The sequence below is a fragment of the Delphinapterus leucas genome, chromosome 2 (assembly GCF_059928025.1).
Source record: "Delphinapterus leucas isolate spDelLeu-1000000601 "Yukka" chromosome 2, BTC_Dleu_Yukka2, whole genome shotgun sequence".
Classification (NCBI taxonomy): domain Eukaryota; kingdom Metazoa; phylum Chordata; class Mammalia; order Artiodactyla; family Monodontidae; genus Delphinapterus; species Delphinapterus leucas.
In genome coordinates this window covers 65,248,840-65,266,769 of record NC_143130.1, presented here as the reverse complement: position 1 = coordinate 65,266,769, position 17,930 = coordinate 65,248,840, and the positions used below count along the sequence as shown (strand labels likewise).

At 42.3% G+C, this 17,930-nt stretch overlaps 1 protein-coding gene across 2 annotated transcripts in view; it reads right to left on the bottom strand.

Moving 5' to 3' along the window:
* NPTN (neuroplastin) overlaps nt 1-17,930 on the bottom strand; it is a 58,936-nt gene that overhangs the window by 15,735 nt on the left and 25,271 nt on the right. For both annotated transcript variants that reach the window (XM_089907022.1, XM_022579982.3), the window contains exons 2-3: nt 13,874-14,045; nt 10,107-10,201 (exon numbers count right to left, since the gene is read on the bottom strand). In XM_089907022.1, coding sequence (XP_089763148.1) covers nt 10,107-10,201; nt 13,874-14,045 — 267 coding nt within the window. The remainder of the gene's footprint in view (nt 1-10,106; nt 10,202-13,873; nt 14,046-17,930) is intronic.

The following is a 17,930-nucleotide window of genomic DNA, read 5'->3' as shown; positions in this document are numbered from 1 at the left end:
CTGCAAGGTATATAAAAACAATGACTGCTTGGAGAAGCTACATGATGAGTATCAATGGCCAAGCCTCTCCCAGAAAAGAGGGAATGAAGCAAACTGGTCTTCACAAGGGAAGAAAGAAATGAACAGGAAATTCAACCAGCGTCCCAAGAGATTTTATTAACAGCTTAAGAATCTGATTTATATACCTGATTTGCAGTTATCTCAATGAACCCAATCTTAGGGGAATTTCTAGACATGTCAGAAGCTGCTGATTTTCTCTGCTTTTAGGGATAACTTAGAAAGAAATAAACAGCACCTGTGGTTTAAATATTAGATAAGTTTCAAGGATCCAATTAGCCTGAGATAGGGGCTAATTCTTTGAATTTGGCCTTCTTTGATCTTAACTGTATTTTCCACCTTACCGCATCAGTTATACTAATCCAAAAGCAATAAAACTCAAAGTAGGCCAGACGTCACTTTGCTGGCGAAGATGGGAAGGAGAATCAATAGGCCTGGTCCAAATTCCAGTTTTGCTGGTTATTTAATTATTCTGTGCTTGAACTCTATACCCCATTATCAAATGGAGTTATTTCTAGCCGCTGCCTATATCCAGTGTCTTGCATAGATAGATCTCAAAATATTCATTTTGAGACTGTAAAAACCTGTACAATTGTATTATATCATGGGCTGACCCCATGTTTCCCTTCGGACTGGCTTGGCTTTTCTTGGCTTAAAAATAATCCAACATCCTGCTACTCCCAGACTGTGCTTCCCAGACCACCTCCTGAGGCACCTGGATAGGAAAAGAATGAGCAAGGCCCCAAGCCATCTCCACAGCCTGCCAAACTAAGGCCTGCAGTACTACTCAGCATGAGGTGTTTTCTAGATATAAAGGAAATATCTGTTTTTCCAGGCACAGTTCCTCACTACAGAAGGGAATGAATCAGGCTGGCTCAAATTCCCATCACACCAAATTTCTCCCACAGCCAGTCAGTCACTGTTCAACCTGGTCACCTTCCTCAAAGCTTCCTTCAATCAGTACATATTAAGGCCCATCTTAAGCACTCCAAGGAAGGAACACACTCCACAGCCATACTTAAACACCATCATGGGGGAGTAGGGAGATACAACAAGCAGAAGAGCTACATTTTGCCTCTAGTTGTGTTTCATTCATTGGACAAACATCTGTTGAGCACTCGTTACATGCCAAATACATGACAGTGGTAGGGGAAGGCCATTCTGATGAGGTGAATTTTAGCACAGTCATGAAGAAAGTAAGGGCGTAGGCTACATATATCTGCGGGAAGAACACTCCAGGTAGAGGGAAAGGCAAAAGCTCTGAGGCAGAAGCGTGCTTGTTATGTACAAGGACAGCGTGGAGGAATTTGCCTGAAACACAGGGGGACGATGGTAGGAGACCAAATCAGAGAATGGAGCCCAGATTGGATAGGACTTTGTAGGACAATGAAATTACTTTGGCATTTACTCTAAGTCAGCTGGGAAGCCACTGGTGAATACTAAGTGCAGGTGTGAAATTATCTGTATGCTTTAACAGGCTCCCTCTGGCTACTATGTGGACAAAAATTGTAGAGACGATAGTGGAAGCAATCCAGGCAAGGGGGAGAGGGTCGTATGGATGAAGGCAGTAGCAGTAGAAGTGAGGAGATTCTGGATATATTTTATAGGTTAATATATTTGTTAACCGACTGAATGTGGAAAGTGAGAGAAAAAGAAGTCAAAGATGATCCCAAGGTTTCTCGCCTGAGTAACTGCAAGAATGGAGTTGACAGTTACTGAGATGAGGAAGACTGAGAAGAATTAGCATTTTTTTTGGTTTGCTTGTTTTTATTTTGTTTTGTTTAGGGATGGAGCAATCATGGTAGTAAAAAACCAGGAGTTCAAAGTTTAGGACATGTTAAGACTTATTTAACATCCAAGTGAAGTTGTTAAGTAGGCAGCTGAATATCAAGTCTGGAGCTCAGGGAAATGGTAGAGACGTAACTTTCAGAAATCAGCTTACAAGTGATGTATTTTTCCACTTTCATTCTCCTTTGCCCCACAGAGAATACTCACTCTATTTACTCTGGCCCAGTTATGTGACTAATTCCAATGTATTGTGAATTCACTAACATCAGCTTTTGCCTTGGAGACTCATCCCTAAGATTACACATAAGAACCACCTAGAAGGCTAAAAGCTGAGTTGGTTTATGGCTCCACAGTCTCTAAAAAGCTACTATTCTTGAAGGCCAAGACCTGGGGAGACAGGTGGGGATGGCCTTCACTCCTGCCTTGGTGCTCAGGAGAACACCAAGTCCTCCTTTCATTCATCTACTTCCAGATTCTATAGAGGCTTCTATTTACAGATAGGAAGGCGCCTTAAAGGCTACTGTGTGCAGAGACTACACAGGAACTTAGTGTGCATCCCCACTCCGCAATTTATTGGCTATGTTTACATAGTGAAGCCTGTTAAGAGTTTTCAATGGTTATTACATCTACTGCTGCTTTCTCCTCAACTCAGCAAAGAATACTGAGTGAAGCTTGGGAATGATATCCTCAAAAGAATAATGCCCTGATTATTCACCCTTGAACTGGTGGAAGTATCACTAGTGTACCAGGAAGACAGAAGATTAACCCAAGTCACATCACTCTAACCGGATAAGGAATGATTATAACAACTATCACTTTAGCCTCTGGGTCAATGAAGTTTTTTCACTTCTCTCTGTCCTTTATGGTTGCTGCTCAATCAGAAAGCCTGTTCCTGCCCCACCAGCTGAGCAAGACAGCAGACCCACAGCAAGAAAGGTAACTAGGCTCTCAGAGCACATGTCAGCAGTGGTCAGAGAGGGGGGCCCCTTAGGGCTCAGAGTCCACCTCTTAAATAGTACACAAATTCTTTGATATTCTTCCCTTTAAGAGGTAGAGCCTAATTTCCCTCCTCTTGAGTGTGGGCTGGACTTAGTGACTTGATTCTAAAGAATAAAATATAGCATACATTTTATATATTTATAAAATATGTATTTTATATATTTTTCCTATATAGAACATGAATCAATATATAGAAAAATATATCTATATGTAAAAATAAAGGTGTGCAAATAGTTCACAAAATACAAAATGGCTTCCCTTGCCCTCCTTCCCTCTCGCTCTCTTCTCTCGCTCTCACTCTCTCTCTCGGAACACACGCTCTGGGAGGGGAAGCTGCCATGCTAGGAAGACACTCAAACAGCCTATGAAGAGGCCCACGTAGTGAGGAATTAAGGCCTTCCGCCACAGCCTGAGGCAGCCATCTAGCCCCAGCCAACTGGAGAGACCCTGAGCCAGAACCACCCCACTGATCTGCTCCCCAATCCCTGGCCCACAGACACTATGAGGTAATAAGTATTTGCTGTTTTAAGGCAATTTATTGTGCAGCAACAGGTAACAAATATAACCACCCAATGAGGCAGACATTACCCAATTTTTATAAGTAAGAAAACTCAAGTTTGGTAAAGTTTGGTAAAGTTATTTAACATCTAAAATTATGCCACTAGTAAATTCTGGTATAGCCAGAATCCAAATTCAGGGCTATCTGACTCCAGAGGCCATGTTTTTTGAACTTTACCATATAGAAGGGGAAATAACCAAACTAGAACAGAGTCCATAAACAATAAAAATATACAATATGCATTACTGGTAACTGCACAGCAAACTGCCCAAATGTTATCTTTGCTTGTAGATGTACTAGAACGCTCTAGACCTAAGGTGGGACTGATTTATCTGTCAGAGTTCAGCTACTTCATATACTATAATGTAAAGAGTTTTAGACTTAAGTTAGAGAAATTTGGCTCTACTGAGACTCTGTTACTCACTGAATAACCTAAGGTGGGTCATTTAAAATCCTTTGGGTTTCAATATTTACTTTTGTAAAATGGGAATAAAATACCCACACTTCATAGAGGTCTTACGAGGATTAATTTACGTCTCTGTATCAATCTAGCACAAGATTGGAGCCCAGGGTCAAAAATAAACATTTAAATTGCATTATTAGTTAGTTAGGAAAGGCTAAGACAGGCATTATGAGTTCTAAGAAATCAAAAAGATGCTGATTATTATGTGTTTTCTCCCTATTTGCTAATATAAACCGGACTTTTTGTTTGTGGCTCTAATAAGGTTTACTCAGGTCAGATACTGACAAATTATACTGATTAATGGCCTATTTATATTGATTATGGTGCCTCACCTTATGTGGGCTTGCCACTTAATAAGGACCTACTTAACTAGGTCCTGTTGGTCTGCAGGTAGGTCTGAGGAGTCAGACAGAGCAAATACTGCTTAATTCCCTTTACCTTCTCAGGGAGGCACAGACTGGGTAGCAAAGAAGTAACAGAGATCCTTAGAAGAGATCACACACCCACTTGGGAATTAACTCATGATCTGGCCTTGTTAGCTACATACTCTAATCCCATGAGTTAATGGATGGACCCTTCCAGTATCCTAATAAATGGCAACACCGGGGTTCCAAAACAGTCTTAGTTACCCACCAACACCTGACCCAATGTCATTATCTAGGCCTTTGGCTGAGGACAAAGGCATGTTCCTCAGCACCCTCTGCTGCCTAACCTGCAGGCATTTAGAGAGAAGCATCCAGCTTCTCTGCCTGGCTGGCGGCTGTAGAAAGTGCCAGCTTAGGCAACGGAGGCATGTTCAGCTGAAGATGATGTTAAATAAAGTTAACACAAGGTATGGGGCCTCTTACCTGGACTGCTTATTTAGTGCTCACTTTTCAAAGCAAATTCATAATCTTGCAACTCATTTTCAAAGAAACTCCATCCTTAAAGATATTGCACAACGTCTCATCATACACACACTGATAATGTAGAGATGGTCTCTTTGCTTCCTTCATGCAACCTATCAAATCCCAGAGACACCTCATATTTTCTATAGGCAAAAATAGAGGCTTGGCTGAAGGCAGAGGGAGAGTTAAGATTTACTGCTAGCCAAGGGCCAAGCCCAAAAAAACAATATGAGACTGGCTGAGATGGAAGCAAGAAAGATGTTGGGGGACTTCCCTGGTGGTGCAGTGGTTAAGACTCTGTGCTCCCAATGCAGGGGGCCTGGGTTCCATCCCTGGTCGGGGAACTAGATTCCATATGCATGCTGGCTGTAACAAAGAGTTCTCTTGCCACAACTAAGGAGCCCGCGTGCCACAACCAAATAAATAAATATTTTTTAGAAAAAGGAAGATGTTGACTTTTTGGCTCAATAATTATACAGAATAGATTCATCAGTGGTTGTAAAGACTAGAGCAGTCTGGGACTTGTGCTGCCTTCTGCGGAAGAGGCTTTTCCCTCTCCTGCAGGTGAAACCACTGAGTAGGAGGCACTGAAGTCTCCACTAAGAATGATTCTAACCTTGGCTGTACACTATAATCATCTGGAGTGCTTTTAATAAGCCTGATGCCTAGGCCACATTTCATATACCTTAAACCAAGTTTGAGAACCACTGCTCTAACACTTTTCCTAGCATCAGTGTTTGAGATCAGGGGACTACAGGGAGTGTCTCATAAGACAGGGAGATGAACGCGTGGAGGTGTGGGGGGCACTGAGGTGACAGTCTCAAAGTTAAGAACCTGACAGTCACTATTACTAGGAAAAGAAGCTTAGAAATCGTTTCCTTCACTAACCCAACTTCTCATCTGTGTCCACATAAGGGAACCACAGACCTTCAGAGCCTTACAAAACCTTCAAGATCATCTATCTCATCTTACTTCATCATACACTTGGGGAATCTGAGGCCCAACGAAGGAAAGTGACTGGTCAGGGCCACGGCAAGTTTATAATGGCAGGGCCAGGATTAGAACCCATTTCTTCTGTCAGTCCAAGACCTTTACATTGTTATATGCTGAACACAGCGGTGTGGCTTAGTGCTTAGGAACATGGGCTCTGGTACTAGGGTGCTTGGGTGAGAACTCTGGCCCCACTGGTTGACTATGTCACACTGAGCAAATCATTCAATTCCCTTGGAGCCTCAATTTTCTCACCTGGAAAGTGGAGATAATAATGGCATTTACCTCAGAGTTGTGAAGACTACAGGAGAGGAAAGGGACAAGTAATGTGCCTGGCACATAGTAATAAGCACACAGTAACGTTAGCTGTTCTTATTCTTATTAAGGTAGGTCAGGGTAGCACCCTGAAGAGAGGAAAAGAAGGAACAGGTATGGTTATTTGGGCTATGGTTCATGTTCAAAATGTTCAAGCAGCTTCAAGATATTACTGTTATGCTTTCAGAGACTTTTCAAGTCAGGGCAATTCTGAGACAGAACCAGCTTTGACAGCAGCTCGAATTTAAACTATGTCACAACCTCTAAGCATCTTCACCTGTCAAACTAGCTGCCCGTCAAACGAATAAATGAGCACAAAAACACTCTGCATGCTGAAAGTGCTGTACAAACGTGAGAGGTGTATTATTACTCCTAATAATGATATCTGTCACCATCACTATACAGTCTGCCTCGGCCAGTCTGAACTTTGATATATCAGTTGTAAGGCCATGCAACAGAGTAGGAAACAGGAATGCAGGGCAAGGTCACTTCTAGAAATCCTAACATTTAGTCATAATATTCAAATAGCAAGAAAGCTAATAAGTAGGGAGAAGAAAAACAAGATCAATCTTGGCTCTCATAGCCACCAAAAGACTGAAATTCAATTGAAATGCCCAATGAGCAGGGAGACATAATGATGGCCCTAATAAAACACCAGACCCAAACCTTCCTGGGGCTGGGATGTACCTTTCACAAGCGGCAATGGCATGTCTGTCGCAGAGGACTTGCTGACCACCAAAATCCTTTTCTAAAAACAGCAATAAAACTCAAACTCCTTGTTTACTGGAGTAACCAAAATGGTTGAAGGGTGAGGATAGGGTCTGGGAGTCATGAGAGGTATTTTCTCTTTTCAACTTTGTCAATTACATAGAAAACTTTAACTTGTTTTTGTGAGCACATTTCTTAATTCTAGAAAAGGAAGAGGAAGAGGGAGGGACTAAGGGCTAGAAAAGTTGAATAATTACAGGGATAGAAAATTCAACACCTATTCTTTTACAAATGCTGTATGGTAAGGTGTGGAGTCTCCAGAAGACACAACCTCTGAGGAGTCAAAAAGGAAAGAGAAGCCTCCCCAGAGTTATCTAAGCAGATCCCTGGAGAGGCTGGTTATAGGACCGAGGTCCCACAAGGTCTAATCATTGCTGTTTCCTCTCCCCCTGGCCAGCCCTGCTCCATCTTCCTCCCCCAGCATCTGCTCAGGTCACCTGCCAAATACCTAAGAAATGTAATCCTCAACAGTAATAGTATCTTCCTGTTTATACTGTGCCTCATTCTTGTCCTTTAAAAAAAGAGAAAGAAAAAACAAACCAACCTTACTTCAGGTGCAAGGCCTTCCCTACCACATGTATATACGATCACCCTCAAAATTCCTTTCTTGATGGGGATCTACAGGCTAAGGTGGAAAAGCACTGCCACCTCAGGTCTGTTCCCAGATATGTGTCCCTCCCTCTGATTCCTTCAGCCTTCTTTTCTTTTGTACATAACAAGTAACTCAAGATTTAGTCATTTGACATATAATGCCCAGTCTCTGGCTAGTCTAAGTCCTTCACTCCCCACAGTGCTGAGCCCAAACAACACCCCAGGGAAGTTTTCAACTGCAGGGAAAGCCAGATGGGGAAGAAAAGGGCTGAGTGTAGAATAAGTGCTAAAGAAATATGTATGTATGGTCTGAATTATGTTGCCTTGAAATGTCGATTTAGTTAAAACCACAAATGGAGACTCTCAGAGACTCCTTCTGGCAGAGGTCACTTATGTTCCTGAATCCCCTGAATTTCTCTGTTCTTGAGTACAACCACCTCTTGCCTCTCTATTACTCAGCAGAGTTTTTAAATCATTATAGCTATAAAAAGATAACTGTCTCTTACCCCACCCTTGAGGAACTGAGGAAACAAGAGTTTACATGAAAATGCTGTGGGAACAACACATATACCGCTGTAAATTCAAGGCAGTTTTCTACCCCAACCATAATCGGGAGCTAGCTTAGAATGTGATCCTGGGCCTATGGCAAACCCTCCTAAACTTACACAAGAAAAGCCAAGTGTTCAGTCTTTACCAGACCAAACTATCTCTAACCTAAAAGACATTAAGTTTTCAGCTGTTCTCTAGCCAGGTGTCAGGGGAGAGAAGGAAGAAAGACTAGAATTCCATATGAATTTTCTTGACAGACTAACGTATCTGCCCAAGCTAGTCAAAGAATATGTTTTAGGATTATATAAAACAGAATTCTCTTAAGGTCTACTTCTTTAAAATGAGGATATTAATACCACCTGCCCAATCCACCTCACAGGGTTATTGTACAGTACAAACGCAACAGAGCACAGTACATGCCTTCACTATGGTGAGATACTGTGCCTGTTGTATCTTCCTCGGAAGACACTCCTGACTGCAGCCTGCAGACCACTTCTTATCTGCTAAAGAGAATGTGAGGAAAGATGCCTTTGGGGCCATCGGAACCTCACCTTCTTGAGCAGACAAACCAATGGAAAAATAACTCTCTTTCTACTCCTGAAAGTGCTGCTTAGAAATCATTAACGCTTGATCAATATGATTAGAGTTAGTCAAGACTTCGAATTATATGTAATTATCCTTTAGGCTTGGAGACCTCGATTAACTAGACACTAGACACTCTCCCTCCCTCACCCATCCCATTCCCTCTGCACTTGAACTTTGTGCCAAAAGCTTAGCCTGGAATGTTGCAGGGCCTCAGATATCATATGAAGGAGTGAAACGTCTCCCCACGTAGCTCAGCTCATCCAGGGCCCTTGGCTGGCTTAAGAGAAAACGCTTTATCACACTTTCATCCTCATGTTGAATAAATATGGTACTCTTCAAAAACAGTGATAAACCCAGATCTCTACAAGAAAAGCCACGGAGTTAATCAAATCCTAGGTTCTCTGGCCTGTGTGGACTGTAACCATGCCACTGTGACTCCACCTCTTCAGGCATTTAGAATCGAATCTGGCCACTAGAGGAGGCACTGGCTGTCCTTATGTCAACAAGGACACAAGTTAGGGCAAGTGTCACCAAGACACTACTTTCCTTTAGTAACAACATAAAATAGAAACTTTGACTGTGTCTAAGATTTTCTTGAGTCTGAATTTTTAGTCTTCCAAATATTTTAAGGAAAATCTGAATACCTGCTATATATGCCATTCCCATTTCCTAAATTTATCCTTCCAGCTTCTAGGGATCACCCTATAGATTTAGAGAACAAGTTTGTCCTTCCTAAGTAAAATGAAAAGGACTAAAAAAGATCCTCATCTCTTCAGTCTGACCTCAAACAGTAGCCCTGCCTCCCCATGGTCATTTTATAAAATGGAAAAACATAGGGATGGGAGTCAAGACCTGGGTTCTATGCTAGCTCTGCCACAAATTCACTGTGTGACAGAGAGCTAGTGGTTTCACTTTTCTGGGTCTCAGCTGCTTCTTTGAAATAACACAGGAAAGCTGGGTTAAATGTTAGTTAGCTCTCTTACAGTTCTATTGGCCTTTCTTGCAACCTTCAGCTACAATCTCATCTTTAAGATGCCAGGCACCCAGAGTTTTTATTACAATTCTAATGAATTACCTTACAAAGAGTTTATATTCACCCTGCACACTGTACTTTGCCAAATCCTGGCCCATTGGAGATACCTACATAATAATACTTCAAAGGCTCTATTCTAAGAGCTTTACCTAAGGATGAACCATTATGAAGCTACCAAAATTGAAACATTTTTTGAACTACAAAAACAGAAATTTCATATGGTTCAACCTACTATATTAACTTATTTAATTCCTCTAACCTACCCATGTGCCACGTGTTAGGTTTTACAAATGAGGCAACAGAAGCATAGAGAAGTTAATAACTCGCCACGGTCACACAGTGAATGATGGGATTTGGATTTAAACCCGGGCAGTTGAGCTCCTGACCCTTCAGTCCTATCCATAATATTATATTGCCTCCCATTATGAAAACAAGAAAAGCTCAAAGACTGGAAGCCCAGCCCAAGTCAGTGTCTCAGAAGCAGAGTGACAGGCTCACACCGCAGCCTCTGTTGGGTTGTACCTTTTACTTCAATGGTGGCATTTGCTTTAGGAGCACTGAGAAAGTGATATACACAGTGGTATTCGCCTGAATCCTCAGCTCTCGGTTTATTGATCCTGCAGAGATGAGAAGAAAAATCAAGTAAGGAAGCTGGGAACAGTCAAAATACACAACAAAAGGAGAATCAAAGGGGCAACCAGGGACCCTGCTCTCCAAGTCGTGCCCTGACATGCAACTCACCTCCTCCTAACTGAAAGCAAAAACCTCCCTCTGTGTATTAATAATTTACTTCTTACTGGGTGTCAGGAATACAGGTCCCTAACATTAAGATGCTCCAGTCTATTGGCAGAAATAAACTACAAAGCAAGTAATCAAAAGAGAGGGCTGTACAAACTACTATAATCTACACTTAGATACAGAAGATGGAGCCATCACCAAAAAGTTCTTGCTCACCTGGTGGTTCCAGTCAAATAAATAAGAGCAGAAAAAAAGCAAATCTTTTTCTGCGCTTCCCTGAAGACTTTTAGTAGTAGTGTTCTTCCTACCCTGCATTTTAGTAGCATGCCTTTCAATAAGTCTACTAACAGGACATAGGAATAATGGGGGAAAAAATCTGCCATCAGAGCATCAGCCACAGAGATGCAGCTCAATTCCTAAGACTTCTAGGTGCAGCTAGAACTCAAGGGCCCTGCATGATCTGGCCCCTCCCTAGTGTCATCTCAGCCACTTTCTAGCCCTACAGGTCTCTTTTCAGTTTTTCAATGTGCTGAACTTGTTCCTACCTCAAAACCCTGACACAAGATGCTCCTTTATATAGAATGCTCGTCCCATCACTCTTAGCCTCTTAAGTCCTTTTCCATCGGTCTTGGCTTACATGTCACTTCCACCCCCCAATCTAAGTGACATCCCTCTCCCTGACATTCTCTCTCATACTACACTGTAATTCTTCACGACCCTTATCACAATGTGTAATTATTTATTTATGTGATTGCTTGATGAATGTCTGTTTTTCCCTACAGACCAAGTTCTATGTAGATAGGCACTGTTTATTTGGTACACAATTCTATACCCAGCACATACCCTGGTGCCTGGAATACAGTAGAAAAATGAATAAACACATGAATGAACACAAACTTAGACCAAGTTAAGCAGAGTGAAAGGACTGTAAGAAGTATGTATGAAGAGAACAGTACTTCCTCTGAATCCTATAGGGTGATCCTATACAAGCTTTCTTGGCCCTAAAGGTCAGCTTCATATCAGCTCAGTTCATGCTGGCCTAGACACATCCCCCGAAACGTGCAGAAAGGCTGGTGTGTAATTACAGAAAACAGAGAAACATCAGCTTCCAGATGAGAAAATAAACATTATTTCACTCCTACTCTTTTTTTTTTTTTTTTTTTTTTTTGCGGTACGCGGGCCTCTCACTGTTGTGGCCTCTCCCGTTGCGGAGCACAGGCTCCAGACGCGCAGGCTCAGTGACCATGGCTCACTGGCCCAGCCGCTCTGCTCCACGTGGGATCTTCCCGGACCGGCACACGAACCCGTGTCCCCTGCATCAGCAGGCGGATTCTCAACCACTGCGCCACCAGGAAAGCCCCCGCTCCTACTCTTTTGCTCAATGGTTAAAATATGATACTTGCAATGGTCAAATCTCCACTGCACTAATGTCTGAGAAAAACGCCTGACCTCAAACACTGGCCAAATGCACTTACTCATCTTACTGTTCATCCCAAAAAAGACTTGAAGAGAGTATGGATGAGGAGAGACATAGCCCACCCACAGGACTGTCTCAGCATACCCACGGCAGCATAAGATTCTAAGAGGAGCCGTCAACAGTCTTCTCAATTTGAACCAAATGCCTATTCTTATATCAATATGCTCCCAATAAGGAAACAGACACCAGTTAGCTGCTCTTAGCAATGTTCCAGAGTCAGGAGGAGGAGGAGGAGCAGCAGCAATATCTTTAGGGCTTAGACTTGACTACAGTAAGTTCCTTGAGAGATGACTCCCAAACTTGAGGCCATGCCTATGGGCTCAAAATCTCCCTACAACATTTCCTTTGACTAGCTATTGGGAAGTAACTAAAGCAAATCAAATATGTCCCCTACAGGCTAAGCAGAAGCAGGGTCTGACACTGGCTCCATGGCCGACTTATTAGGTGGCCCAAGGGACTTATCAGTTGTTACTCTATAAAATGTGAGTTGTTACTCTACAGGTTCCCTGAAAAACTCTGACAATGCAGAACACCCCCCGGAGAGCTTCAAATAGGCTGAGGAAAAATACACTGCCATGTCTAAAATAGATAGCTAGTGGGAACCTGTGGTATAGCACAGGGAGCTCAGCTCAGTGCTCTGTGATGACCTAGATGGGTAGGAACTGGGGAGTGGGAGGAGGAGGTCCAAGATGGGAGGGGATATATGTATACATATAACTGGCTCACTTCATTGTACAGCAGAAACTAACACAATGTAAAGCAATTATACTCCAATTAAAAAAAAAAAGAAGAGTTTTATAAAGTTAGGTTCAAACTTTACATAAAGTTACAGTTCAAAGCTTTGGGGGGTAACACAGTACAAGACCCAAGAGAAACATGATTGGACGTGTGGTACCTTGAAAGAGGTATTATAAAAAAACAAACTTGTAAAACTAATAGACAGACCAAGAATAGATGCCTTTTATTCCACTCAGCATCTCTATTTGATTAACCTTTTCCAAACTATGAGGATATAGCTGAGGCTATATTTCCAATTTTATATCAAAAGAAACTACAGTGGAGAGAGATTAACTACCTTGCCACGAAATGGTATAATACAGCAGAAGAACAAACAAACAAACAATAAAAAACGAAAAAAAACCAATGACCTAGATTCTAGAAAGTCAGAAGACCTGGAACCTAGCCTTGGTTCTGCAACTTATTAGGTACAGTATGTGGCCTTGAAAGCAGTCAAGCATTATTACTTTGAGTCTCAGTTTTCTTATCCGAAAAAAAGGAGGATTCACAAATTAATGTGGGTCAATTAAATAAGGGGTATGAAATGATTTCAATTCTGCAAAATACTGCAGAATGTCCTTGCTACTACTAGGTACACAGGTTTTCCTGGTCTCACTCCAGTGCACTCTTTCTTTGCACTGCATCATCCTGCCAAATAGGATTAGCTGATCCTTTTCAACTAGGAACAAACTATTCTGAAAGGTGAGGTACCAGGTGTTCTAGATATTCCAAAAAAGTACCAAATCTTCAGGTGCTGGGTAACTTCTACCAGCAAATATCCCCCTTTCATCAAAGGGTATTTCCAGGCTACCATCCTTTTCCAGGTCAGTAATGAGCTCTGTATCCACTGGTCCTGATCAGGTTATATGGTCATAATAAACACTCCTAAAAGGTAATTCACTAGGAAATCTACTCAGTGGAAATATCACTTAGGGTGATATTGCTCTAAGAGTCCTAGATTAGATTTCAATCTGATTCCTCAAACCACTGGATTTAGTCAAGAGACCTGCATTCTAATTGTGGCTTTTTTATTGACTAGCATTGTTACCCTAAGCAAATCACTCCCGATGCCCTCAGTTGCTCTATCATCATAGTGAAGGGATCTTTTACGGCTCTCAAACCTGGCCACTCATTAGAAATCCTTTCTAGATTCCTGGGCCTCACCCCAGATATACTGGATGAGAGTCTCCAGGGGAGGACCATGTCTCTCCCACATAGCATAATTACAGATTATGAATGTCAAGTAAACTCAACCATGTTCCCTCCCATCTTCCCAGGAGTTGCTAGCCCCTCTCACCTGTATTCCATGTTGCTGGCATTCTTACGAGTGGCAGTCAGTTCTACCCCATTCTTTGTCCAGTAGCTGTATGTAAGGGTGTGAGAGTTGGAGGTGAGGTTACACTGCAGGGTGACAGAGGGCGCAGGGCTTTCTCGAATAATGACTTCTTCACTGGTGACAATCCTTGGCTCTGTAATAAGAGTGCACAATGATAGGGAGCCACAGTTCCATGCTCTGCAGCCCTGGCCTGAGAGTTGGATGGGGTAGGTTGGGGAGACTAGAAGAGGGAGGGCAGACAGGACCACATGAGGAATTTCACTTTGCCACTTTGGAGGAAGTCAAGAAAGGAAAAACAATGATTATAAGCAAATGACCACTAGCGCAGACAACAGCCTGAAGACCAGTTGGCCTAGGCGTGAAAAGAATGGGAGTATTATGGATGCTTGCACTGGCAACAGTACGCTTTTGAATACCACCATTTTATGAGATAAGAACCACCAACCAATTCGGCTTCAATTAGAAAATCAGGCTCCACTTTGCAGCTCTGAAGACAAAGGCAATTATCATTTAGATAACTAATAAACTTCCTGCCTTGAAACAATAATAGTTATAATTAGGCATATATGGCTTTTCCCACATTTAAATCTGATAAATCTATGGCAAAACAGCCTGGCCATTAATTATGCAGAAAAAGACAATGTAGATCCTAAAAGCAAATTTCCTATTGAAAGTCTATTGCATTTTCCAAATTTTGCCGAGAGAAAACTGTTAAGGAACCATAAGTTCTTCTCTCCAGCCCATATTTTACTCCAAAGACAAAATTTTTTCAGAATTGCACTTTAAAACACTTTCCATTCTAAGATAATCATAACTAGAATGTGGTATATGTTGGTATGATGGGCTCCTAGAATTTTAGAGCTGAAAGGCCCTTAAGAGTTCAATGAATCCCACTCTTTAAGAGCTAGAAAGGTACAACGACTTGTGCAAGGCCATAATTATCATTAGTGACAAAGCTGGGCCTAGAAAACACATCTGACCGAATTCTTTATCCCTCCTCCTCCAACCCAAAAACACCCCCATACACCTTCCACCCTAGGGCAAGTTATATACTTCATCTTCTGGTTCTACCTGGGCTTAGATAACCTGGGATCACTCATTTGGTATCTACAAAAATAACCTATTTGAGTCAAATATTATAACACATTGAGCAGAAATTTTTTAAGGCACACTATATCAATACCGTTACTGGAAGGTTCATAAAGCACTTTGAATTCCATCACTATATTAAAGTCTTGAAGTTTGTTTATTGTCTTTTGTCGTTATTTATCTTTAATCATTTCCCATGGTTAGTTCTTTTTCTACTTTTGGTCAAACATTTTCAGGTAAAGTCTAAACTAGCCATCTTTTCCAATCCACAATCAGAGGTATTTGCTCTTTTACTTTTTTTCCAATTCTTTCTCAGAAATCCTTGACTAACTTCCCATTTCCCTGCACCTGGCTACTTCCTGTCTACAACTCTGTAGCAGCTCCCTGACATTTTATAAAGTATAGCGCTGACTCTTAACTCTTGAAGACAAAACTCTCTCCCTTCACTGGAACTAAGCTTTGTTCATTGTGCAGGAAGCAGGAGAGGACGGAGACGTCATGGGACACTTGAAAAATGTAATGCCCAAGCACCTCCTAATCAATGTAACATTGTAGAGCTCATATCGTCAAAGAAACTTGTGATAAATAAAGCAAATCCTCAAGTTTGCTCAAGTAAATTGGTTCTAGTTATTTTCCAACTCTGGCAAAAGGATAGTGGTTATCTTTCATTCAGCACTGGTCCTTATCCGTAACATCAAACAGGGTCTCTATATACAGATAATGGAGGCATAGCAGCCACTAAGACAGAAGCAGATGCATGTAAACATTAGCGCAGTGGTGTCCCACGGTTTCCAAAACACACTGGACAGAAGCCAAATCCCTGGGCCTTAAGTCGAGCAGAACAGCTGCAAACCCTGCAATGGAAGGCGCACACACACCATCGGCAGAAAGCACCACAATTTCAGGAAAATCAAAACCAAGCAAAAACAAAAGCGATAAAAAGAGAGAACCAGTACTCCACAGAAATTAAAAAAATATAAAGGCAACATTAAAACCCAAACACACTTTTAGGTTTTCACTGAATTTTTATTATTCAATTTTATTTTCTGTCCCATTTGGGACTCGCCTTCTGGTTCTTCCTCTCAGACTGCACTGAGAAAGGGTAAACTCTGAGGCCAAGAGCTTCCAGATGCTTAAATTACAAGGAGGCCAAAGCAAATGCTACTCTTACCTGTGGTGATGCAAATGACCACTGCAGCTCAGTGAGATTAAGAAGGTGATGAAAGCAACCTGGTAGACTTTCTGCCAAGAATTCTCAGAAGGCAAAGGAAAGCACTTTTTCCCTTAAGATCCAGGAGAGAGTCAGCTGGGAGCAAGTCAATAATTTTAATAGGTTTAAATATGATTCTGCACCATAGGAGGGTTGTGGGGTGGGGTAACCTTCCTCCTGTAATTGCTGTATACGGAAACCAGTGCTAGACCAAGCTCCTTGGCCTCGGTGCCACATCTGCATTCTGCACCAGGATGAAGGTGGGGGGGGGGGTTATTTCTGATCGAACACTGGTGGTCGAGCATTGCCCATGACAGTCCAAGAGAGATGAACATTTAGGAGAAGCTCAAAAATTCTTACCTGCCACTTACTCCTATTTAGAAGCACTGGTTAGGAGACCCTTACTTACCCTAGCCATCATTCATATGTAGAACATGCTATGGACAGAGAGAGAACCTAAAAACTGGGCACGCTTCTCTTCCTGCCTTACATTACTGCCAGGAGGTCATTTTTTTTTTTTGCGGTACGCGGGCCTCTCACTGTTGTGGCCTCTCCCGTTGCGGAGCACAGGCTCCGGACGCACAGGCTCAGCGGCCACGGCTCACAGGCCTAGCCGCTCCACGGCATGTGGGATCTTCCCGGACCGGGGCACGAACCCGTGTCCCCTGCAGCGGCAGGCAGACTCTCAACCACTGCGCCACCAGGGAAGCCCAGGAGGTCATTCTTAGATAGAAAATTTCAACTTCCCCTTGGAGACAAATGTCCTTGAGGGTGCTGAAATCATAAAAAAGTCCAATTAGAGTGGAGTTCAGGGTGTTGAAAAAAAAAAAAAGAAGCCTGGCTCTCTAAAACAGTTAACTAGCGTCAACTGATTGACGGGGAGGTCTGGGGAGAGTCTGAACTAGCCAGGGTTTGTTTCAACCACATGCAGACACCCCAAAGTTAGGAAGCTTATTTCTAAGTAAACTGGGAGACTGCTGTATGCTCTCGAGATTGAGAGGTAGGTACCCCAAAGCCGCATCTTCTTCTAGCCCCAAGGCATGACCTTTTAACTATGAGTCTACCTGAGTCAGGCTCCTGTAAGTACAAGTACCAAATGCCCAGCCCAGTCCATGCCTACAAACTTCTGCAGAGCTTTGTGGCCGTTTGGGTAATTCTGCTTTTACAAGGAAAGGAGCAAGGGGGCAGGAGAAGGAGGCGTGCAAGGGAAAAAATCGTTAAATAAAAGAAAAATCACTGGGTTAATGTTCCCCATTTTCACATAGACAAGGTTTTCTTTTTCCCTTTCCAGAAGCAGGTTCTCTAATTCAACAGTGCCAACTGCAGCAGCCTCTAACTCTACTCTAAGTCCTCTTCATAGGCATCTTCTGAGTTGCTATAAAGAACAGACAAGTAACTTGCTATTTTCCATAGAAATATATAGATTCAAGGCCCATGTCAGATTACCTCCTGTGTTATTACCAATATCCTCATAAATGTAATTTACTATTTTTATTTACTCTCTATAAATCTATCAGTTCTTTAAGCCTGAACTGGCTCTAGGGACTCCTACTGAGTCCTTGACAAGAAGGTGAAAAATCCAGAAGATCTTTCCATTAAATGGAGAATGCTTCCTCAACTATAATAAGGACAGATATGGGCTAAAACTCTTTCTGGCCAGAAGCACTGGCTCTGTGGTGGCTTCTCCCTCCCTCTCCTTCCCACCATACAAGCAGCAAG